The sequence below is a fragment of the Lepidothrix coronata genome, unplaced genomic scaffold (genome assembly GCF_001604755.1).
Source record: "Lepidothrix coronata isolate B3197 unplaced genomic scaffold, Lepidothrix_coronata-1.0 Scaffold3, whole genome shotgun sequence".
In the NCBI taxonomy this organism is placed as follows: domain Eukaryota; kingdom Metazoa; phylum Chordata; class Aves; order Passeriformes; family Pipridae; genus Lepidothrix; species Lepidothrix coronata.
The window spans coordinates 8,062,879-8,088,095 of record NW_016690183.1 but is presented as its reverse complement, the minus strand read 5'-3'; the positions used below and the strand labels follow the sequence as shown (position 1 = coordinate 8,088,095).

At 38.7% G+C, this 25,217-nt stretch overlaps 1 protein-coding gene and 1 long non-coding RNA gene across 7 annotated transcripts in view; one reads left to right on the top strand and one right to left on the bottom strand.

Annotated features, from left to right (window-relative positions):
- The window catches only part of TPK1 (thiamin pyrophosphokinase 1), a 307,366-nt gene that overhangs the window by 99,710 nt on the left and 182,439 nt on the right, over positions 1-25,217 (top strand). For 4 of the 5 annotated variants that reach the window (XM_017823218.1, XM_017823190.1, XM_017823227.1 and 1 more), the window contains one exon: positions 15,185-15,254. In XM_017823218.1, the coding sequence (XP_017678707.1) occupies positions 15,185-15,254 (70 nt within the window). Of the gene's footprint in view, positions 1-7,531; positions 7,799-15,184; positions 15,255-25,217 lie in introns of those variants that run through there. The other variant, XM_017823201.1, reaches the window with a different exon arrangement.
- On the bottom strand, positions 561-6,676 carry LOC108501411. Of its 2 annotated transcripts, none has more exons than XR_001876184.1 (3): positions 6,572-6,676; positions 2,167-2,230; positions 561-772 (listed from the first exon to the last, which is right to left on the bottom strand). It is a non-coding gene; the product is annotated as an uncharacterized LOC108501411 (long non-coding RNA). The 2 variants fall into 2 exon arrangements; XR_001876185.1 differs by lacking the exon at positions 6,572-6,676 and adding an exon at positions 2,641-2,696.

Here is a 25,217-nt window from a genome sequence, read left to right as displayed (position 1 = left end):
TGCTAAGTGTGGTTTGAATCCCAATACTTGAGTAGTAGAACTCTCTGCTCAGCACAGGTGGCTTCACTGAAATCACAGACCTCAGGGGATGAGGACCAGCTACATGCAGAAACCTCTCAAATTATGGCTGAAAAACAAATACTATTTTATCCTCCTTCAGATAAGCCTTTTAAAATTGTGGAAGTTAGAAGTGGGATTAATCAAATAAAGGAAAATTTAACCTACTTCTTTTAGTCACAGCTATTGATTATGGTTTGCTAAAAGAGCAACAACCTCAAATGTTTCTGAGACTGGAAAGCTAGCTGTTAAAGGAAATTTCTGAAACTTTTTTCTCTGGCAAGGGACTATTGATTGGCTGAACTGTGATTTGATAGTCAATTTTACCTGTGAACAAGCACCAGGATATCTAGTTCTCTCTTTTTTTTTTTTTTAATTTTAGTTTAATTAATAAAGATGGCAATTTGGTCATCTTTTAATCTTTCACAGAGAAATCATTGCATCAGTAAGCAAAAACTCCCTCCAAACTGCAAAACCGATTAGAAGTTCTGGTGTCTGTACCAAGCAGACAGCAAGGCCTTATGCAGATCTCTTTCTTCACTGGCAAAACTGTGCTTGTTACCTTTATGGTACAGAAGTACCTCTGTAGCATCTGGTGAACCAGAGATTCAGAGATGTCTTTCCAGGTCTGCGTGACAGTGAGTGTAGTGTGTGAAATCAGAGCGTTGCTGTTCCTTGCTAGGGAGAACAGTCCCCCAGTGTTGGATGTTTAAATCTGCATACAGATACCTGCCTTAGATGTTTAGTCATGTATTATCACACCATGAGTAAGAGAAATCCTTTCATCAAACCTCTTAACAGAGAGAATCCTGCTTTAAACATATTTTGCTGAAGTGCTCTGGTAGAACTTGACCTCGAGTGTCTTAGCTAATGCAGGACCAACACAGTTGTTTGGAAGTAAACCAGTAAAAAGCAGTGAGGAGATAAACATTTTAGATGAAACTCCTTTCTTACACACACTAATATGTGCTTGTTGTGGAGTTGTATTTTTTAATTTTGTTTTGTTTTTTCGATGTGGAATGGTTGGTTGTTTGATTGTTTTTAGCTCTCTAACGTTTGACATTTAAGGCTCAGGTCTGGGAATCCCCCTGTATATTTATCAAGGGATTCTATCAGAGGCATGGTCAAAAATGGATGAGCAGGAGGTGAGAAAACTGATTATCTGGGGAAGACAGGAGTTCTCTTATTTTAGAACAGGGAGATCAGACCGAGGTGAAAAGGCTGACTTCTGTATAATTCTTGTGCTTCAAAGCCCAATAGATAATGATACTGTAGGCTCCAAGGGCTCATGAAAGATGAAATTCAGGTTGAACAAGTAAAAGGGTTTTTTTATCATTTTGCTAGCTCTTTGCTACCAATACTGATTTAAACAAGGCCAAGTGCAGGAACTCACTACTTTAAATTAAAATGCTGTGTACTAATCTGAAGTATCCAGCACATCTGGCAGATAGGGTAGCATGGGATTGGTGCAGTGATTCAAATCACATTTCAACATCCTGTCTTCTAATATTTTTTGTTACTGATAATGAACTATTTAGTATGGACAGAGCTTGTAAATTAAATAGAATATTGATATTCTTTTTGGCCAACACTTAACTGATTTAAAAATGGATGTATTACCTATACTTAGGCCTTTTTTTTCCTCCCACCCTTATAAACCATGTTTCTATGGAAATTTTAGCAGGGTAATAATTTCCAATTTACTATCAACATTACAATGAAACACTTGTTATATTAAGATTTGCAGTTCTTTGGTGTTTTTTTTTTTCCATTGAACCATTTTGAGAACAAAGAGCAACAGATACAATATGTAATGTATCTGTGTCTTGGGGTTTTTCTTGTTTGTTTCACAGGCAATGTGTTCTTAAAGCACACCTTCGGAATAAGCTCAAGTGTGCTAAATCTAAGGCTTTATTTATTGAATGCACGTGTTTCATCTACAAGGGAGAAATGGTCCCAAAGAAGAGGCCAATATTTTTAGTCAATAAGGATTAAATGATTTGGCTTATGCTCAAAGGATGGCAAAATGTTTCCATATTAGCATTAATTTAAAAGGGGATATAATACAGTTAGATAGGAGGTAATTTAAACAAAACAAAGAATTCGTACCTGGTTTCCATGAATTCACTTCTTAACTTCAGACTTCAATATCTTCTAAAGTCTAGTCTCTCTCCTTCGAAATGAAAAAAAAAAAAAAAGACCAAAATGAGAGGGAAAAGTTCTTTAATTTTTCACTTTTAGGGCTATTTATCTTTGTAACACATGGAAATTGAAGGCCTGGAGCAGTAATTCTGCAGCATTTTGATAAAAATCATGTGCAATGTACTGATCTTCTTCTGGAAATTAGACATGGACAAATTGGCTACTAAGAATAGTTTTTGAATAGTCCAGAAGCTTGCAGGTTTTTCTAAAGCACTGAACAGTCCAAAATTAGGGGGCTGGAGTTTCCACTGAGCCTCTACTTTTCCATTCACTCTAAACCTCTCTCCCTTTATGAAGCCTTAGGGATCTGCCATAGTGCTGTTTCAGAGGTAGAAGATAAGAGCTGTTTCTACTTAATGCAAAGATCTATAAATTAATTACCTGTTTGCAGCCTTGCTATGAGGAGAGTTGTCACACGAAAGTTTATTCCCCTTGAGAACATACTCTTGGTTTTGTACAGTAAACTCTAGATTGCTTCCTACAAATATTTTTACTTGGAAACTTAATCCTAAAGCTCTTTTATAGCTGTAATAAGGAGAGGTTTTGAAATCAATGCACTTGTTTCTTCATCACTTTTATGAATTGGGAAACTACTGCTATGCCATCTTCATTCATAACTGGGCTGCGTATAGATGTTGATTTTTTTTTTTCATGGATGACACAGTATTGATTTTGCATTTGCATTATGTAAGAGAATTGAGATGAGAAATCCCATTTTGCACTCAGAATTACAATTTCTAGTCTGGTTTGTAGATGCCTGTCCAAATATGCTTTATTTGTGTCTTGTAATGATTTGACATATCAAGATAACTAAGAACTTTCCAAAAATTATTGATGGTGCGATTGTTTCTTTTGAAAATGTTAATTCACACATTCTATATTATTTTAAGAATTGAAAATAGCATATTTTGGGTTTTTCTACTATTTTATCAAAGAAATGCGTTTGAGAAAATTATACCATGATCTGATTTTTATATCAGTATGGCAGCTTATACTAGGTGACATTCTTTCTTGATTGTTGGAAAATTTAGCTAAAAGAAAGTGCCTAACAAGAATATTTTTTCAATTTTAGATTTATTTTGTGTAGGAAGATGTTGGATCAAGATTAGTCTTGATGCAGGTAGCTAAAACTCTTCTTCTCCTAAGAGGAGCCATACGTTGTACTATAAATATTGAATTCAGGTTCTTCCTTGGAACTCTATTAAAGTGCCAGTACTAGAGTAATAGCAATGCAAATCCCCTGCTTCCTCGAAACCTTTCTGGTTTAGACTGGTGCAAACACCCGTGCATATGTACAAGTAGCTATTCCAAATATGAAAAAAGTAGGTCAGATCAAGTCTTGTAATTTTATATTTCCAGTTTCTTCAAGAATCTTCCACTGCAGCTTACCACTACCCAAATCTGGGAGCTAGGAGAATGGAAAAGATGTGGGGGTCAGTCAGATACAAAAGGGTGAAACTGTCGTAAATGAAATAATGATGGTTTGGGGTTTTTTTTGACCATTTCTCCTGATGATGTTTTTAATAGTTTACTATTATGATTGTTTGGTTGAAAATCTGTTGAAGAATTTACCTATTAAGAGTAGGGAAAATTATCTATATGCAAGAGTATGCACTCTGTACATAGGATAGCTGTATATTAAAAGAAAATAGAAAAAAATTAGAAAATAAATGTTATGTGGAAATCTCTTCTGGGCTGCTAAGGTACCATGTGTGTTTTAGTACCATGAGAATTAATATATTTTGTGCAATTTAAAATAAGTGTATGATTAATTTTTTGATGAGTTGCCGGCTACTGCAAATCCAATTTATGCAAACAAAATTTGAAATATAAATGCATTAGCTGAAAATATTTAATCATAGACATGAATATGAACTTATCATGCTCATTGCTTTACACTTGCAGGTTGGCTTAAATTATTAATGCATATTGTTGAGTGGAAGCAAAAGAGACAGTAACACTGACTCTGGCTGTGGTGAGGACTGCAGTCTTGCTGGTGGCCACTAGTAGTAGGAGATTATTTCTCCTTCTTTGCTGTTTTAGCGCAGCTGACCACCCTTTCCAAATGTTGCCTCCCTGCTTGCCCATGTCCTGCACATTCTGGGATAGGGAGCAGTGATTTCATGCAGGCTGTCATTGCTGATGCAGTCCCAGATCAAAAAAAAAAAGCTTTTTTTTCCCCCTCTTTACTGTCTGATCCTTTGTGCAAGTGTGGATGTTTTACGGCTAATAAAGGTGCTTGGTTTTTTTAGTCATCTTTTTTTCCCTATAGGAATAGAGTCAGCTTGTTATTGAAATTTGTCTGATAACAACGCTGACCAGCAATTAAAAATTGCAGGCAGTTGGAGTATTCCATCATATTTGTAGCAGTTTATTTTCCTTCTGTCAGAAATCAATGCTGCAGCAATGGAAAATAGGAAATGAAGAAATAAAAAGTTGCATTCAAAGATTGAAGCCAATGGAGCTTACGCTGAATTATTAAACAATATAATTTTAAAACTTCAGAAGTAATATTAATGTTGAAGCCTCTGCATTTCATTTGATACTCAGGTAATGGATGCAGAGAAAGCACACTCTTTCAGTTACTTTACCTTCAATTGTATTTCCATATCGGTGTTTTCTGTAGGTAGACAGGTTATAGTAAAGTTTAGTTAGTGAGGCGCATTGTGCTGAGGAAGCAATGAAAGAAGGTGGTATTTGAAAGGCAACCTGATGGGATGCATGATGAAGGATCACCAGTGTGGTGTCTGCAGGGGTTTGATATTCGGGACTCGCTGGATCCTTCATCAGCAGTCGGGGGTTACATAGGCAAGGTTTGGATGAGACAGTTTGGTTACCAATCACAGGTGCTCTGGGGAAGAACTGCAGTCCAGGACAAGCTCCTGGGCACGCACATGGTAGTCTGCAAACCAGGATCCCACCCAACCCTGGGGCCAATGTGTGGCACTGCAGAAAGGGCTTGTGGGGAATTCCTGGTGTCAGATCAGACTTCAGTAAGATGCAAGTATATCACTGTAGAGAGCTTGTATTCCTTCTCACTCTGGAAAAGACAGATTTAAGGCTCAGGTAGGATTTCCTGTTTATTTTTCAGTAGCTTGTTTGATTTGTGAGGATCTTTGATTTGAAAATTATTCGTTAAATACATTCAAAACAAATAGTTTATCAGGGGAAAAATATGTCATATTGTGCATTTTCTTCTTCTTCTGTCTTTTTTTTTTTTTTTTTTTTGTGTGTGCCCTAATCGGTGTTTTTTTACTGTCACCTAGTGATAAAAGATGTGCTCAGGTCAAAAAGAAAAGATGATTAAATGTTACATTATTGCCTCAGCTGTCATTTTTCAAACAAAAAGCAAAAAAAAAGGAGAAAATGAAAAGAATAAACTTCTTCCTGATTCTTCCCCCTAGTGGCATCAAGCCACGTGGCCTTGTCATGAAAAGGTCACTTAGATTTTAGCTGAAATGGTGACAGCACATGCTTTGTTTTACATTTGAGCTCTCTTCTCCTGGTTTTCTCTGTGACACAGCATGGGGCTTGCTCCGCTTGTGGAACCTGTTACAGCAATGGGTTTAAGGTAACATAGTGAGTACCACAGCTCCCGGGTTTGACAGAATGGGAGAAGAATGACGGGAAAGAGAAGATCATATCCTAAGTGAGACTCGTAGGAATATTAAATCTAACACCTGACAAAAGATTACTCCAAACCCAGCAGCCTTGAATATGAATCATTGTAATGAACTCTGCATGGAAGTGCTCCTGATGACAGTCCAGAAACTCAGTCTGGTGAAATCACAGTTGCTCTCCTGTCTCTGTCTCTGACAGCATATTACTCCTACTATACTTACTAATACTCAAAGCTTTTTGCTTGCAATCATGTTTTTTGGTACTTAAGAATGTGATTTTTAAAGGGTTGATCTGTTCTGTTTATTATTTTTTTCCAAAGTGAGCACTGAGATACAAATGTTTTTAGAATTTTCTTTTAAAGTAAGATTTTGTTTTGATGACTGTGTAACAGTTTTTGGCTAAAATTCAGTGGTGGGTTTTGTCTGTGGGAAAAATTGTTTAATCTTCCCTATGTTTCATTTCTGAGTGAAGCTTTTAGAGAGACATCGTTATCTATGTGGCTTTTGCTCAATATTGAATCAATGCACTAAAAAAAGAATAGTGTTTCTAATTCATTCTCACATTGGTTTCTTCCTTGTCTTCTCATATTTAATTGCTTAATGAATTCTGCCTCTGCTTGGCTGAGATCTCTATGACATTTACAGCTCAAGGCAGAGTGATTAAAGAAGCTTTATAGGAAATATATAATTACCTTCTTAGAAGTACAGTTGTTTTCCCTCTGAAATCCATAGTCCAGTCCATATGGAAGCAGACTGCCAGCTCCAATGTTGGTGATGCATTTACTTCAAGACTTCTGGGTATCTCTGTTCTTTGTGTGATACAGATGGTTTAGTAGTCAGGTATGAGACATCTGTAGCTGCTGTATCTTTCTTGGGTACACAGAAAATTTAAGAATAGCAACCATTGTTTTCTTTGTAGGATCTGTAAAACTAAAACTTGTTCTAGGCTGGAAGTATGCATGAAAAATTGTGAATTTCCAATGGTAGAAAAAAAAAGTGAAAAAAGAGGAATCTTGGGTGAAATTCCTAAGAATGGGCTCTATCCTAGAAAGTACTGAGTAGTGTTACAGAAGGCTGACTCCTCTTGCTACTGCTGATTATAGCAGCATGAATATGCACCTGTAGCAGCAGCTTAGAAAGCACCTGTATATCTCTTTAATTTCATTTGAAACTACAGAATATCCTGAGAGTGGGTGACATTCTTCATTATGCTTATTTAAAGCCCTGTGCACTGCTACAAATTTAAAATCCCAGTGACATGAGCTGCACCTTTTCAGTTTTAGACAAATTAAGGTGTGATGGTGCATCCCACTCCCCCAGTCCTCGGGCCTGCTCTGGGATCTCAGAAGTTCTTGACAAGATGTAACCAAACCAGCTGAGCCACAAAGCATCCCTTGACCAACTGGGCCATGAGGTATTCCCTGATCATACCAGGAACTCTTGCATGGTAAAGGTGGGAACAACCAGAAGCATCAGCTGCCCAACTGTTGTGGGCTAAAAAGGGTTTTCCCCTGGAGTTGGAAGGTGGTTAATCCCAGGGGGTGGTGTTCTTGGTGTAGAGCCAATCAGAAGCTACAATTCGCCCCTGTGAAATGAACAGATTACAACAGACTGGAAAAGGAGACAGATTACGTAGTTGGAAGAGAGGCAGCCGTGGCTTGAGACACCACGTGTTAGAGCTGAGGGACCAGGGAGCCCCGCTGGGGGCCAAGGCCCTCAGCCCTGGCTGGGGCTGTGGAAACCTGGCGCAGCGTTAAAACTGGACCGGGTGCTGTGGCCAAAAGGCTGGGGGGAGTTTTCTCCACTGTGAGTGGGCAGCAGAAGAATGGCAGCAGAGACAGCACTGAATAGAGAGCTGAAAGCCGAGAAGATAACCGGGAAGCAGCAAATATGCCACATGGCCAGGCTGAGACGCAGAGGTATCTGACAGAGAGAGAGAGAACCAAGCTCAGTAGAGACTGTTTGGGGTGAGACTGAATTACTTCCCCAAAACCCTTGAGACCCCTTTTGGAAGGAGGGGGTGGGCTTCTATTTGAAGGGAGTTCCAAAATGCAGCAGCAGCTAGAGAGAGAGAGGAGCCGAAAGCTCAGAGACGTCCTGGAGCTGGATCAGGACGGTCAGAAGGAATGCAGGGGAAGTGGCCTTCTTTCCCTACCCCCCCCCCCGCCACGTTGGCAGCTTGAGACGGAGCAAAGGAGCACCATTAGAATGCTTGGGGCAGAAAAACTGAACTGAGAGCCCTAAACGTTCTGACTCAGGGGGAATTTGACCCCCTGAGGAAGGGACTTTCATGGGATGCCTTGCACCCCGTGATATGACCATGGTAAGGCGAGTTTTGTCCCTGCTTTGCAACCCACGGGAGAGAGACCTTCGGTTGGAGCCAAAGGGCCGAAAGGGGTGAGAGAAAAACCCCTGCATTGTAATGAAGAGGGAGAGAGATATTTTCCAACTACGACGGAGTGAATCTGCTGCTTGGAAGAGAAGAGATTGTGCTGCCCTGAAAGTGATTTTCTTCTTTTCTTCTGAACTTTTGTTTGGAAGGAAAGGAGGGATTTGATCTATGTAAATATATTGCTTTACCATAAGAGAGATAGTTAGAATTGTCGTATATAAATGTATTATAGTATTTATTGTGTTAGTAATAAATTTTGATATAATTTCCCCATGCTAGTTGATGTGTTATGTCTGAAAACCCCTCTCACATTGAGGCAAAGTGTGGGGAGCTTAGAAATTGGATTTTTGGGGAGTCAAATCACAGCACTAACCAAGGTGGGAAACAAAGGATAAGCAATTACATTTTGTAGCTTTGCTAAACCATATACCTGATTCCTAACGCAAGTGTCATGATACCATTATTACTGCACTTTGGGAAACAAGCCCTGTAGTCACCTACTTGGGTTGTTGCCAGGATGGAAACCTACTGATGACCAAAGTCAATCATCTTATGACCCTATAAACACTGGTCCTAAGTGAAGCCCTTTTGAGTGGTCGTGGACCACAGTGGGCTGTGCCAGCACCTCACTCTGAGTGAGACACCTCAGAGATGACAAATCTCAAGTTTGCAATATTTGAAGGATTGTCGCTGACAATGAAGCCTAGGCTGATACCCCCACCCCGCCCCATCTCCACACTTCTCGAGGTGCAGCTCTTGCCTGTTGAGAAGCACAAAGGGGTTTGATAGGAGCATTTCACTGAACTCAAGGAGAATTTTTGATAGGTACCTTTACACAAATAGAAATAGGTGTACACATCGGTTTACCTGTGTGCATGTGAATTGATTATGGTATGAATGTTATGATATTACATCTATGGTTAAGTCTTTGTTACAATTGTAGTGAACCCTATTGAATTGCTTTGTAAATGTTACAGTAGTCAGTTATTAAGTGCTCTTAAACCCTTTTCCACCCTTATCTTTGCATCTGTATCCTTTGCACCCTTACCCCCTTTCGCACTCCCATTGCTTCTTATTTGACCTTCCCTCATTGGATGCTTTAATCTGTGTAGTAAGTAATAGAGTGAACCTTGCCATTGAACTCTCTAAAGTCGTATTTTCACAAATTCACATTAAACCCTGCCTTCACCAATACCTTTGACCGTGTTTCTTTAAGCAGCCAAACCACTCTTTTGCAACATAAGAATAGACCTAACTAAATAGTTAAAAAGCTTCTTTGCAAGACCAATGTCCAACTGCAAAGCAGAAAACTATTATAGAGTAGTGGATGATTTGCTATTTTATGGTCAGAGCTGCAGCTGACCAGAAGAGGGACGTCTTCAGTGCACTGTACTTGATATATAATAGCAGTTGCATACAGTCCTCATAACACAGGTGGAAACACATGGATGGGAGGGAGTAGTTTGAGATGCAGTTAGATCACCTAGCTAGCAATCTGCAGCTGTATAAAGCCATGGATTTGCTAAATTTATTTTTGCAGTTTCTACAGGACAAAGGAGAAAACAAGAAAGCACATAAATACAGATTATGCATTTTGTTGTCGATAACCACTATTTTTTTTAAGTAATGCTGGGACAAAAATGTGTTGGCCCAATGTATCAAGCAGACCAAGCAATTTTCTGCATACCTCCCATATATATCATGTATGTATTACTACCAGCACTCCAAGTCATTAATTAAGCAGAATTCTCTTATGTGTAGATTATGCTGGCAGGTTAATTATGGTTACCAGGCTACTGAATCAATAAAAGAATAAAGGAAACAGATTGCATACCTAGAAGAAGTTGTGTAAAATTAGAAAAGGAACAGAGGGGATATACTAAGGCAGTTTAAGGAGAGATGTCATAAATTTGAATTTAGGCAAAAAAAATGGGTTGATTTCAAAATCCATTTAAAAAAAAGGAAAAAATATTTTCAATGCTAATTGCAAGGAATAATAGAATAGGAATAATAATAGGAATAATAAGATTATGCTTTTCTTCCTCAGGTATTGCTGTAGTGTATAAACATATTCCCTTTTTATGCCCTCATCTTACTTAGTCTGCTACAGATGCATCTGTTCCGTGGAGTCTTTCCCCCTGCCTGAATTTACAGGGCTATTGAATATGGTAATATACTTGCTTCTTTTCTGGAAAAAGCATCAGGACTAGTTAGCTTAGAGCCAAGACCTTCTTTTTTTGTGTTTGATGTGTTATTCATATCCTGTCTCACAGGGACAGGAAGTATTTGCCAAAGGGGTAAATATCAATATAATTGTTTCCCTTATTTTTGTTGTGTTATGATAATTTTTGTAACAACTAATAATTAGCCCTAAAATTGGTGCTTCAACTTCAGTCACTAAAGGGAAATAGTTCACTGGTTCATAGCAGAAGAGGCACCATTTAAAATTAAGGCCATTGCTCAGAAAGGCTTTGGTTTCTTCGTCCATGTTGCCTGTGAGAAACTCTTAGATATCACAGGCTGATAATATGCCCTTGATGTAACTTTTCCTTGGCATAGGTGGAGATGAGGGCTATTTACTCTTGCTGTAATTTCAGACACTACTGGACTTAACATATGCTGCTCCCATTAACTTGGGAAGTAGTTATTGTCAGTGGCATTGAGGTCCCCCTTCTGTACAATGAAACAGCTGATTTTTCAGTTATGTCTCCATGCCCTAGTTCACTGAATGACACAGGAATTACATCAGAAAGGAATTTGACAGATAGAAAAGGGGATACTTTGGCAGATGGAGCTATTTCTGAGGAGTAGAGCTTAACACAGAATATTCAGATTGGAAAGGTGATACTTCGTGGTAATGCCAAGGAGAGCAGATTCACACACTGAACCAGGGCTGCAGTGCACTTGCACTCTTGTCCTCTTAGCATTGTCTCTTCTAATAACAAAAGCATGAAGCAGTACCTTGGGGCTCTCCAGCTGAGCTGGGCGGCTAAGAGCACGGGCCTCCTCTGCTTCTAGTTGTGCTGGTTAAAAAAGCTATTGCTCCAAGTTGCATATCACAGCATCTTTTCTGGAGGTGTTGGTCCTCCTCACCCCTCAGAGCTCAGTGAGCTACTTGAACGACCATTCCCTAGTCTGTCTCAGCTCACACAGGCAGGGTTAACTAAGAGACTTCAGATAATGTCTTTGGTGACTTAGTTCTTTCTGACATTACATAAGCTAGAGAGTACTTCAATGTGCAGCCCACCTGGCAAATCTGAGGGGTCTCCAATAATGGGATGGCAACCTTTGAGCCAGAAGAGAAGGTAAGTGCAAGACCATCTATGTTCTGACTGACCGCTTAAGTTATTCTTCACTCTACAAGCGCCAGCATCCACTTTGGTCACCCTGGAAGATAACTTGGTTTTGACCCATGTGTGACCATTAGCACTTCATCCCTCTGTGTCACTTTCTAACTTTTCTTTTTCTTTTTTTTTTCCATCTATTTAATTGTAGACATCTTGGAAGAAGGTGTCTCTGTTTTCAGGATGCCAAGCCAAGGACAACAAAGCCTATATCCTGTTCAGGTCCTTCAGCTTCTGCTGAAATAATTAATGAGGTTTTGTATGAGCTGTTGCAAAGTGCCTAGAGACTGCTAGATTTGCCTACACAGTTGCCGTGGTGCACCTTGGCCACATAGTTGTTTGTTAAGCAATTTTGCCTCTAATATAAAAGGCATTGTGTAAAATCAGTTCCTGTTATTTTTTCATAGAGAATCTCCATCCAAACTTTAAACTTAGAATTGCTATCTCCTTAAACGCTTTCAGATAATAGTGATACAAGTTCTTCCAGTTAGTATATATCATCACTTTTTATAAAGCAAAGCTTTGTTCCTAGCTGTAGAAATATTGTGATTTACTGGCCTCCAGCCAGTCTGTTAATTACCTGCTAGTTCCTGCCCCTGCAGCTGGGGCTTTGGTTCATTCCAGTGTAAGTTATTAACTTGCTCATAAATAGTTTCTCTAAATAACTTGACAATGCTGCAGAAGTTTAATTTTTGTATTTTTTTTCTTATAAATAGGAATAAATGTGGGGGGCGCAGCTTTAAAGTGCAGTTATATAAGGCAACTCTTGATTTGAGATATCAAATAGTAGCCACATATCCATGTGTACTACGTACAAGTGTCACAGACCTGTTACTTAGCTACCTTCTTGTTTTTGGGAGAATTTCAGTAGTTTTACATGTACCAGACTGATTGAAGACTGGTTTGTTTTATAATGCTTAGTTTGGTTTGGGTTTTTTGGTCATGTTGTTTTAAAATAGTAAGATCAGATGAAGAGATCTTAGACCAGGCTTCACTTGTGGTAAGTCCATTGAGAGAATTTACAATAGTTAAAGACATTCTGGCTGTCTTAAAGTAATTGAGACAGATAATAGAGTCTTTAATCTCTTTTTCTGTATCTCGTCCTGTTTTTTTCTTTTTTTTTTTTCTTCAGAAGTTGTAAACCACTTATTTTTTTTAAATGTGGGATAATAAATATAAAACTCACTGTTCTCAGAAGGAAAAGGCTGGGACTGTCCTTGGCCTGGGAAGCATCCTTTAGGAAGCTTATGTACCTGAAGTTAGAAAATAATTTTTCTGCAGCCCTCTTACAGTTTTGGATATAAAAAGTGTCTCAATTGATTAATTGCTTTTGTAGTTCACGGGGAGAGAAGAGATTCTGTAATTACCTAGATCCTAGGCCTTGCTTAGATGCCTTCTATCTGCTAAATAAGCCGATAGACAGGATAACTAATTCAAGGACAGGTATTACAGACTCTTCTTGCAATGGGCCATTAATATATTCTGTGTGAGCTGAACTCCCTGAGAGAACTTAACAAATATGCCCAGGATAAAGAAAGTACATCAACCCATTTTTAGCTGTAACCTCAAGTGAGAGAAGTTAAAATCATCCCATCAAACACAGCAGGCAAAAATAGTGTTCTTGTGTTGTTTGTATTCATAAGAATGGATAAGGAACAGGCCTGAAGCAGTGAATCACCATGGTAAATGGCTGGCCAGCCACCATAATTTGGAAATGATCTCACCTAATGAAATTTGTCAGGATCAAATCTGCTTGACCTTGTCTCATTAATACGGGTTTGGATGGAGGCTGGAAGGAGTAGAAGTAGGATAAGGAAACGGAGAGGAGCATGGTCTGTACAAGAAGGCTGAGAGTAGTAGGGCTTGCCGTAGTGGGTACCATAATACTATGGGCAAGAGAGAGCAGGGATCCCTAGAGCAGAGCAGTGCTAGAAGCAATACAGAGGAGTACAGTGCTCATTCTCCTGCCCTGCACATTGTTTCAGTCTGCAGGAAAAAGCTCAAGTACCTAAATAAAGCTCCCTGTGACGAACTGGTAGATTTTGTGTTGCCCTGTTTCCTTTCTTTTTTTTTCCCCCCCAAAATGCCTCAGCCAAGGTCACATGGTACTGCGTGGTGGATATACCCATACAGAACATTCCCCATGGTGGAAGTTCTGCAGTAACATAAGAAAGAGTGACTTGAGAGCAGATATAGAGGTGAACTTGGTTGTCCCAGTTTGTATAGGCTGTCTAAGTTGATGGCTAAGTTGATGGCTAAGCTAGGGGGAGGGCTGGATTGCCCACCTAATGCACACCAAAAGGAAAGATAATGGGTTTGTATTACTTCTGAGAGATGGTTCTGACTGAGAAATAAACACCAAAGGAAAGTGGCTTTAGCTGAAAATTGAATTCTCAGCAGCAAGAAGCGCCTGATCTGATTGTTTGTACCTTTTCCCCCAAAACTTTGGCAGCCTGTTTTCTTTGTCTCTCCTCTTTTTCCCTTTTCTCTCCTCCAGCCCCTGGCCCTGGCCCTGTGACTTTCAGCCCTCTCAGAACTAGCAGTCAGTCTCTCTTTGTCTGGAAGGAACACTCTGCTCTACTGTGGAAGCCACAGCTCCTTTTATCTTGTGTGCTGCGGTTATCTGACTTGTGCATCTCAGAGCAAAACTGATAAAGACTGCTAAGACAAGATGGTCATTTTCAATCCTTAATAGCTTATCAGGTTTTAAAAATCTCACGAAAGAGCTGTGTGTTAGTTAAATGATGATTAATGGGGATGCTTATAAATAAAATATACCAATTTATGTTTGATTTTGTAATAATAGTGTTAGACTTGTCTCTTTGTCTTAAGTCTATAAACAAAGGGATCACAAGAGAACAGCATGTCTGCGCTTGTTTAAATCAGCTGGAATTAGTGGCACATGCCCTTTGAGGTCCCCAAGTTAGGTGGAAGCACTGAAAATTATTGTGATTTTGTATCAGGATAGTTCAAGATATTAAAGCCAAGACCTAACCCACCTACTTTATATCAGATGATTCAAACAGTCTGTGGAACAATATAGAAACTGTAACAGAGTTACCATTTTTGTGTCATAGGAGGGGAAAAAAAGAGAAAATGGGTATTGTCGTGATGAACTCTTGGTTATGTGTTTGGGTTTTTTTTCCCAGTTGTTATGCAGGTTGTTATAGAGCCACCATTGTGCACCTTCTGCCTGGATGAGGAGGTAGTTAGGTTTTCAGTGCAAGGTCCCACTTCGTGACAAATACATGCCCATAGATGGAGGATGGGCCCTTTCAGGTTTTGAATACTAGCCCCTCATGTAGTCTAAGCTGTCTGGGCAGTAGGTTAGGATAGAAATAAGCTATTTGCAAGTACAGTGGCACAGGCAGATGAACACTGGCACCAGTCTGATAAAAACAGGGGAAGCAGTCATGTATAGGAAGCTAAAAGCCGTATGAGATCTCAAGTTTATTCCCCATGCCACCATGAACATTTGAGTTTATACAGCATTGTCAATAATGAAGTAACTGGTTGTGGGTTTTTTTTAATAATGCAAATGCATCGATGTTCTCTTTCTTCTCTTGCAGCTGCCCTGAGAGCTTGTGCTGATGGAGGTGCCAATCGTCTCTACCATATCACGGAAGGGAGCCAGGAACGGTATGTTAGCAATACACTAGAAGTCATTGAAGTCATCTTCTCAATGAAAGTAAAATACAGAGGAACAGGATCTGTTCAGTTACTGAAGTACCTGCCTGCTCTGTGCATGGTACTTTAATGAACTGTGGCAGATAGTATAGTATTTTCTTCACATTATCTTTAATTTTTATTCCCAACTACAATTTTTAAAAACACAGGTAGCCTGAAATACCATTTTCCCTGAAGCCCACTAATCTTTTTTTCCTCTTAAAAGATCTGCTCTCAGTCTGTCCTATTTTATGCATCCATCAGAGTTATGCCTCTGAAAAAAATTGCTGTGCCCCTAGCAAGGGTTGCCTAGAGGAACATCTTATGCCTGTCATGATGAGCTGAAACAAAGTGTGTCCTCTTCATTTTTCCTGTGAGGCCTTAGAGGAAATCTGCTTACTTTGTGAAGTGAGATGGGTAATAAAATAGGAAGTCTTCTTTTCGAATTATTTCTCAATTAGCATCAGGGCGTGATAAGTGACCAAAGGAAAGTGCAGAGGTTATCTATAAATGTATATGCTGGGTGAGGAAATATGACTGAAAGAATATGTTCTGTTTTTCTGCAATAGCATTTAAAATTGTAAAATATTCCAGTTTGTGCCCCAGAGTTGTTGAGCTGGGGTTGCGATGCAAAATACTGCATTCAAGTGCTTTCTTATTTTTGTAGTGGAACCATGTAATGCTGTGTAAACTTAACTTAATAAGGATTCTTTTTGCTTGTCTTTAAGATTTTCAGTTGTTTTGAGCAAGAATTCATAAATAAGTAGTTTCATAAAAGCAAATAAATTGATAGAACTGACTCTTGGGGCAATGGAATGAGACAGGCATTTGGTAGAACTTACACATTTATGAACAATTTTGTTCATATAGCAAAATCTGACATGGGATTTGCTTTTCATGTCATGGCAAGTGTATGACAGAGACCAGGGGAAGCTTGGTTTCCTCCACTCCTTCAGAGTAAAGCCCAGAGTTGGAGAGGAAGACTCCAGTCTGAAAGTAAAAATTATCTAAAAATTTCTTTCTTTGTCACCTGTGAAAGGTCTGGCTGAAGTTCTACAACTGCTAAAACAGAGACTGGAGTCTGGCAAGCGCTACTGTCATAGAATATTCCTTCTGTAACCTTTGTTTCTCCTTTTCTAGTAGTTGCTCATAGAGCCATGCACAACTCAACAGGTGACTGTTTGAATTCAAGACTGACTTGCAGCAAACATTTCTCTTTGATAATGGTGATGCTCTCCAAAGAACAATATTTTAGAACTTTCACTTTACCTTCTCCTGTAACCCGTTAATCTCTTCTGCACACCTTTATGTTTGTATTAAATAAATATAATTCAGGGGAAAATGGATGATTATACCTTGACTGAATAGTTCTTTCAGTCTTACATACTTGGCCCTTGGAGTATCTTTGTTCTCATCTTAATTGCTTTGGGTAGGTATACTTTACCTTCAGACTGCTTCTTTTGAAACAACAAAAAAAAAGATCTACCTAATTTGGACTTTTTTTCTTTAAGGAAATCATTCTGCTAGAAAGAATATCCATTTACTTCTCTGAAGTATTTTCCTTTAAACTCCCTGTCCAGTGTCATTAAAGAGCTGTCTGCTCAGACTCTACTGACATGCTTATCATTTTTTAATGCTGTCTTAACCTTCTGTTTAAAACTCTACTTTATTCAAAGCCCTGATATCTAATTGTGTTATAGCAAACCCTAAAAAGCTACAGTCCTTCATTTTTAGAGATTATTATATCCAAGAGATACAAATAAGGAATTTGATTGATATTTTCAGCTTGATTCTCAGTGACACTAAAGTATGTGAAGAACCCTTTAAGAGAATAGAATAGATGATAACATTATGGAAAAATAACAGCTTGGATTATGGGACTGTTGCACAAGTGTCTTCCTTTGGAGAGAAGTTCATATTACAGAATCACAGAATCGGTTCCCTATACTGCATGTGTTAGTGTTCAAGCATTTATAGAGGTATTTGATTGTGTCAATAGCCCAGTAGGAGTGCAAAGGGATGCCCCATAGTCCTGTCTTGTGGTTATGTCTTTGGATGCTTGTGCTTGATCGAGGTATTCCCTCTTAAGCCTCCTTTTGGTACTTGGACGGTCGCTTATCTCTGTCACACCTTATCTCTGTCAAGCCTGGCTATGTCTCCATCCCTCTTCAAATCTAGTTTAAAGCTCTCTCAATGAGCCCTGCTAACCCCTGAGCTAAGATCCTTTTACCCCTTTGAGACATGTGGCCTCTGTTTGTTGCCTGCAGGCTCAGTGTCATATAAACTGACATACCATCAAAAAAACCAAAATAGCACTGCTAACACCAGTCTTGAACCCAGATGTTCATCTGCATAATTTTCCTGTTTCTTACCCTAACATTCTCTGCAACTGGACAAAAAAACCCACAACTGGTGCTGCAGATCCCTTGACTAGTTGTCCCAACACCCTGAGGTCCCTCTTACATTTCCACAGCCTTCTTGTCGGGATTTCATTGGTATCCACTTGAAAAGCCAGTAGCAGGTAATAATCAGTGGCCCATACCAGGGTGGGGAATTTTTTGGTGATGTGTTTTTTCCAGGCCCAGAGAGGCAACAACCAACCCTAGGGATTGGGTTCAGTTGGCAGTGAAATAGTTGTTGCTATTTTGAAGGGTCCATTTCCAAATCCTAGCAAAATACAGAGCTAGAAATTACCTCAAGAGATCCATCCTACTTTCCCTCCACTTTAAGGTGAAGACAAAGGTATCTGTTCCATGCCTGATACATAACTAAATTAGCTGGTTCTTAAAAATATTCAAGTGAGAGCTGTATCTGCCGCCCCACCCTCCATCCAGCTTACTCTGTTTTGGGCTAAAATGTGCCCAGCTTGTCTGGTCTTTCTATTGGTCATCTTTTCTTATTGCTCTTATTGGACTCTCTTCAGTTAGTTCTAAAAGTGCTATGGCTGAAGCCATGTGAATAATTCTTTAACTTGCTTCTCATTAAGTTAGCCTATGCTGTTGAATGAAAACCAGGAAAGGGTGATTCAAGACCACACCCCCGCCTCCATCTGTTTCCTGTTTTTTCCACTGATGTTTTGACTTGCTTCTGTGCTCAAGTGGTTCACCTATTCCCATCAAGCAAAGGAAGTTCTCACCTTCCTCTCTATAGCACTGCACAGGCTGGCTTAGCAATGAGACTTTGGATAATGAGATTAACATACATAAGATGTTTTGTGTCTTCATCTGTGTTTGTGGTGTCATTTTTATGACATTTGGTTGGTTTTCCCATAAATTTCTGTAAAAACTAGCTCAACAAATCTGAATTGCAATTATTTTTGTTTAAAAACAAACCAATCCAAGAAAATTGTCGTTTTTATAAGTACCAACAAGGAGAAACCATGTTAAAACAAATGCCTTGTAGAGCAGGAGGGATAGGAAGAGTAACCAAAAGGACAGGATAACTTTCCCTTAGAGAGGCTCATCCTTGGGAGCTGTGAGTGTTGGGGTCAGGAGAAAGGCAAGACTGAAAAAGGAGAGAATCCTGTTGCTTTTCTCTCTCTGACTCTACAGCCCAGGAAGGTTTTTTTCCTTAAAATACAGGCGTTTTTTTGTTAACACCAGTTCCAATTTAGAAATAAGGATTATTGCAAAATTGTTCTTAGTTGCTGAACATTTGCAGCTAATCAGAGTTAAAGGTGAGTTACTAATATTTATGGTTTTTTTGCTCTGCCTTATTCTGTCTGCCTTGCCTATCCTATTGTTTATTTTCTTGAAGCACTATGAAACACTGTTTTCTGCTTCAGAGTTAGGCTTATCTGTACCACGCTGCAGCAACTTCTTTCTCAACACTTTCTGGTTAAATCTTAAGGCATCGATTGTACCTGAGCGTCACTGGCTTTGGGGTACATGAAGATGAAAATGCGTTGAAAACTATCATTGTATTGGCACCTTTAAAAGCAATCAGTAATACTTGTGTCTTGGATGCTGCATTCCAGAGAGATGTCACATCCATCCTCTACTCATATCTTGCAGTGTTAAGGTCGTCAGGTTGAAGAGGGGGGCAGTGAGCTCTATAAGAGGAAGGATAATACTATGATGACAAATACTGTCTTTCTGGGGTTCTGTTTAGTATTTCAGTATTTCAGACTTACTGTATGACACAAGTTGATTTGCCTACAGTCACTGAGAACATCACTTTCACTACCCTTCCTGATTTTTTTCTGTGAACTCCATAAAACATAAGAGCAGCAGTTAAAATGGAAAATGGTAGCATTTTCTACATATTAAACATACATGAGGTGAACTCAGGTGTTGCATGAAAATACAGCTGCTACTATATAATTCTTCTCTGAGCTGGATGTGAATGGAGGCAGCTTCGAGAACCTCTACACATCTGTTTGAACATTAGGAACAAATTTTGTAAACATTTCCAGTTGATGTAAGCATTTCCAGCTTCTAAATTTCAAGTACAGACCTCAAAAAAATCTTTTTACAAGCAATTTATATCTTTGACATCTCTGGCCAGATGCAATTTCACTTGGGCTTTAGATTGCCTGACTTCATCCACCCCCAAGCACAGCTCCGTTCACTCCAGCTGCCCTCTCACATAAAGGGCAACTCTTCTTTCTCACCTTCCCATCCTGTCCTTCCTGAAGAGCCTGCATCCCCTCATTGCAACACCTAGTCCATTTGTTTCCACAATCCCAACAAGCTAGTAGTTCTGCAACTGCACAAAAATCTAACTCATCATGTTTCCCCCCCCCATGCTACATGCATTTCCCATGGCTTTATTTTGCCTGAAAGTTTGAAAATTAAGCGATAAGTTTAACCTCTGAATAGGAAGATTAAGCTAGTGTAACTTTGTAACTTCCACAAGGAAAAAGTAGTCATACAGTAGCTTACGTGAAAGGTGGAAAAATAACTCAAGAGTGGAGTTTGTCTGTATATTTGGATGGCTTCATGAGTGCATTTTAGCAATTAGTCAGGGTTAGTAGTGCATTGGCTACTTCATTTGGCTATTTATATTTTGCACTGGATTTGCCTTATCTGAGAACAAGTGTCTCCATTGTCAAGATAATCAAAAAAAAAAAAAAAACCACAGCAAAAACAAAACCAAAAAAATCCAGCCTGGCATCAGCTAGCAAAACCCATCTGTAAAATGAGATCTTCTGTCTTGTTTCCTGAATAACCTTCTACTCATGGAAAAATGGGTCCCTAAGAGGATTATTAGAGTGAGAAATTCATATATACTTCGCTGTGTTCCATATTGGATTAGAAATAGGGTACTTATGAAGGTAATTAGCCATTGATGTAGCTTAATGTAGAGTTGAGAGGAATTCTTTGCTTGAACTCTTCAGATTAAACTGGGTATTGTTTTTAAGCTATCTTATATTCAGGCAAAATTTAGGGCACTGATGCAGAAAACATCGAATGAGATTTTCTGAATATAGAGTTGTATTAGAAGAGTACAATGGTCTTTTCTTGTCTTTAAGATCTATTCATTGTATGTGAGGATGTGAGATAGTTATACATGTGAAGTTTGTGCTTTATTTGTGTTGATATAAGGATATGTTTCAGTAATGTTTGAAAAAGTATTTAGTTTCTGAAACTGTGAGGTCAAAGCTAGCACCCTTGCTGCTTAGTGATGAAGGATTCTTTGAATTGAGGGATTACAGTCCAAAAGCCAGGAAAGTTGAAAGCTCAAGCAGTGCTTTATTTGTCAAATGGTTTAGGAAGATCTTTTATATCAGACATCTTTGCCTGACCTGCAAACTATAGCAGTGTTTAAGGATCAAAATTAGGATCTTGAGTTTATCCTAATAAATTATGCAGGAGTGTTCAGAAAAAACATCCCTATCCACAGCTTCCCGCTTCAGGTAATACCTGACTTGAGACTCATGTTTAAATCTTTAGAAAACAGCCAGGCCCTTATTTTGTTTTCAGTTTGCTCAAAGTCATCCAGTGAGTTATGAAATCATCTCAGATTCTCAGTTAGTCATCTTTAAGATGCAGGCAAATAGTTCTTTAGAAGGGCTAAAATGCTGTCATCATTCACGTGATCTAATCAGAATTTCTGATATTTCTTTGTTAAAAGATGAGCCTATCAAAGAGCCATGTATCATTCCTCATGAGATCAGTATTTAATCAGGAATAGTAGGTGGAAGCAGACTTTATCTCCATGAGCGCTCCAGGGATCTGCACACTTTGGCATAAATCCATTAATATTTTTTCTCTTTTCGGATACCTCAAGACATTCAAAGATGGCATTAGAATCCTGTTGTTTCAGCCACATCAACAAACATTAAATGCGAGACACTGCTTTTCTGGAATTATTCTAGTCTTGTTAAGGACTAGAGGGGAAGGACCAGGTCAAAAGTCTGGGGAGATGGAGTGATGAGCAAATACAAAACAGATGGTCAGTTCAACTTTACAAACCAGGTGTCTTGGCTGCCAGTGAGGTACTTTGGCCATAAACCTGCACTATCCTAGTAAGAGCACAGTAAGCCAAGTTTAAATGCCAACCAGGAAAACAAAGAGTCACGATTTGTCCAGAAAAAAGTTCTAGAAAAAAACAGGAAATAAAGGGGCTGAGGAAAGGAAAATGTAGGGACACTTTCAGTTAATCCCAAGTCTTTCAATCAGAGAGTTTGTACTACTTCAGCTTCTTCTTCAAATAGCTGTATCTGTGCCCCTAGTGTACTGTAAGCAGAGGAATGTCATTGCCATCTGGGTGATTTCTGACTTTATGACATGGTAAAAATCATTTATGGCTGCCCCAATGCTAGAATTTAGGACTTTGCAGTGATAAAATATCCCTGCATTGAGTCACATCTGGAGCAAGCAGCTTGGAAAGGACTCCTGAGCTGGCCAAAGAGCACTCAGCACTTTACAGTGGTTTGATTTGCTGTGCCTAAGGAGTACTTCTCCAGATCCAGGAAAAGCTGGCTCTGTGTGTAGTGTTAGGGTGAAATGTATGCCTTTGTTTCTTTTGCATCCCTGAATATCAATAGAAGTTCGGGATTAAGCAGTCAATGCTTGCTTTTATGGAGCAATGCTTTTTACAGGTGTTTGGGGCAGGCTGGGCAGTGGGAGTTTTCCTGTGCTTGAAACAAAACAAAACTAGAAAGTTTTTACAAGCCTCAAACCAGGCTGCAATAGTACTTGTCTTTTAAAATTTAAAATACAACATTTTTATTGAACATGGCAAGAATGATCTTAGGTTTGAAAGAAGCTCTGTTAAGACTGAGAAGATTGCCAAGAGCAGTGTTCAATCAGGGAGCACAGAAATCCATGTGCTATCAATGCCTTTAAATGAATGTATGTTAATAAATGACATTAAAGTTGACTAATCTGCACTGATGCACTTCAGAGATTTAGGGATTACTAGTGCTATAGCATCCATTCACTTTTTCATTTTTTGGTTGTCTTTTTTTCGTAGCCTAGAAAATTCCAGGGAAGAGCAGTTATAGTCCCTTCCAGGTGACTTCAAATCACAGAATATTACATAATTAATGGGATTGAACACAAAAAATACCCACAGATAAATTATTCAGATTAGTTTTTGCTGTCTCTAAAATGCTCTTTCAGTAAACTTATTAGTGATTGTTGGAGCATAAACATATTCTGGGTGTTTATTGCTTGGTTTTCTTTCCTATTCTCTTTCTTCAGTAGACTCTGCTCTCTTTGTATGAATATGTGAAAGGCAGAAGTTCTGACTTTTAACAATTTGCATTCAAATGGGCACCATTATTTTGAGAACAGATGATTGTATACTTCAAATCTGTTAAAATTTAGTGTTAGGGAAGCCAGAAGGGGGACTTTATGCATTGTAGAATATAATGAGAAGTAAAACTTTAGAATATAAATCCATTCATCTTAAACTATTTTTCCTAGTTGTTCTACTAACATTTGTTTTTAAATGTAACTGTATTCCAAGGGTGTTTCCATTTTACAAATGGACTCTTTCAGCTTTTCATTTAAAAATGTTTTGTGCTACTGTTGTTTTCACAGAAAATACTGTCAAGAACAAGGAACTGTGTTCTCAGACTATGACCAAGGTTGCTTATTACAGTTGATAAATGAGAATATTTAATAAATTCACTGTTTAGGGTCAAGAGATGTTTGTCTCTCGACAAGGACAAACCATAGAGCAAGTTTCTTTTTCTTTTTGCAGAACCAGTTTCAAAGCCATCTATATGAATGGCTAAGCATCAATTAATCATTGGTTGACTGAAAGTTGGACTAGGTAAGGTTGCCAGGCAGCTCTACAAATTCAATAATTTAAGACACAAGGGTTATCCTGGTTAAAAATTTAGAGCTCTGAGACATCATAGAACAAGTTTTGTTCTGCTAACAGAAATAATTTGCTCAAGCATGTAGATAATGTGTACGGTGGTACCTCCAAAGCTGCTCTTGGATATGTTTATAGTCATAGAAACTCAGATCTTCTCCTTCAACTCATAATTCATACAAAAATCACACTCCTGGGCATGCACACTCCTCTGCAACCACCATACTACCTGCCTTAATTTTTGAGCTTTATTTTTGCAAAACTGGAGAGAAAAACTCTTGTAAAGTCTTAGTTGTATTAAAAAAAAAAAAAAAAGAGAGAGAGAAATAATTTGCTGTCTCTGTCTTGCATGCAGACTTTTTTAAAAAGAATTTTAGTCAATATATCTGAAAACCATAGTGAATGTCAATTGCAGAGAAATGTAGAGAATTCTGATTTTTAGAGCAAGGGAAGAAAGATCTGTTTTGGATAACAAGTGAAAACATATCAGGCATTAATATTAAAAGACAGTCAAAAGGCAGTTGGAAATGATACAAGCTGTATGGGAATATCTTGCCTATTGATGCCAAATAATTGAGCAGAATGATGTCTGATCATATGGCAGGTAGATTGGACCCAAGATTACAGAGCGTCTTAAAATAAATGGAAATGCATAAACGTCCACTGGGGTTGTCTCATGATAATGCTTTACCTGAGTGGGATATTCCATACACACAAGTCTAGAGTCTATTTGCAAACTGGTTTTGGTGTCTCTGCAGAACCCTGGATCAGTATCAGCACATCATTTAGCTCTGGCTCATTAAGTCAACCATGAAACAGGGAGTGTTTTGGCTGAAACATGCACTAAAGCAGTAAGATAGTTTCTGATACCAGAGTGCGTATGTTCTGTATGCTGTGGGCAATGCCTTTACTTGCAAATAATTTCCATTTTGCTTATCTTTTTGTAAGCACTTGTGTACGTATCAGCACCTCAAGAACAGATTAGCACTGCAAGGATACGACTAGAAGAGTGAACTTTAGAGAGATGAGAGAAGAGAGCAGTAGATAAAGGGCCAGATGACAGCTTCGGAATGCCACCAAAATACCTGTGTGTTGTGAGATAATCTGATCATAAACACATTCAGAATAAACATAATCTGTCCTGCAGTATTTCTTTTTGGCTCAAATAGGGGCATATGCACATAATGCATAAAGAAAGTACTGAAATGCACTAAGGAAGAGAAGCATTCAAGTAAGAAGCTCACAGCTTTTATTGGCTGTGGAGCAGAGTCCTTGTTTATTCCTCTGAGTAAACTGACTACAAATTAAGAAGGGTCAAACAAATAATACTTGAGAATGAATACAGCTGAACATGGTTGAAAGTTATGTTTCATTCTAGAGAGAGAAAAAACAAACCAAAACTGACCAGTGACTGTCTCTGTCACTCTCTCTTGTCACTCTCTCTGGGCATACAACATGGAGATCCTGCCAGAAATTAGGTTGTGATTTTCTTCAGGATTTTGAAATGCACATGGTGAATGAGGGGAACTGAGATTCCATGGAAGCTTGTCAGAGCTTTTAACACAAGCTAAAAGCTATGTTTTGTTTTCATTTTCTTCTTAGTGTTACTTAGGGTTTTTTTCTTTATTGTCGCAACATGAAAATGTGTGGGGCCTGCGCTTGCTG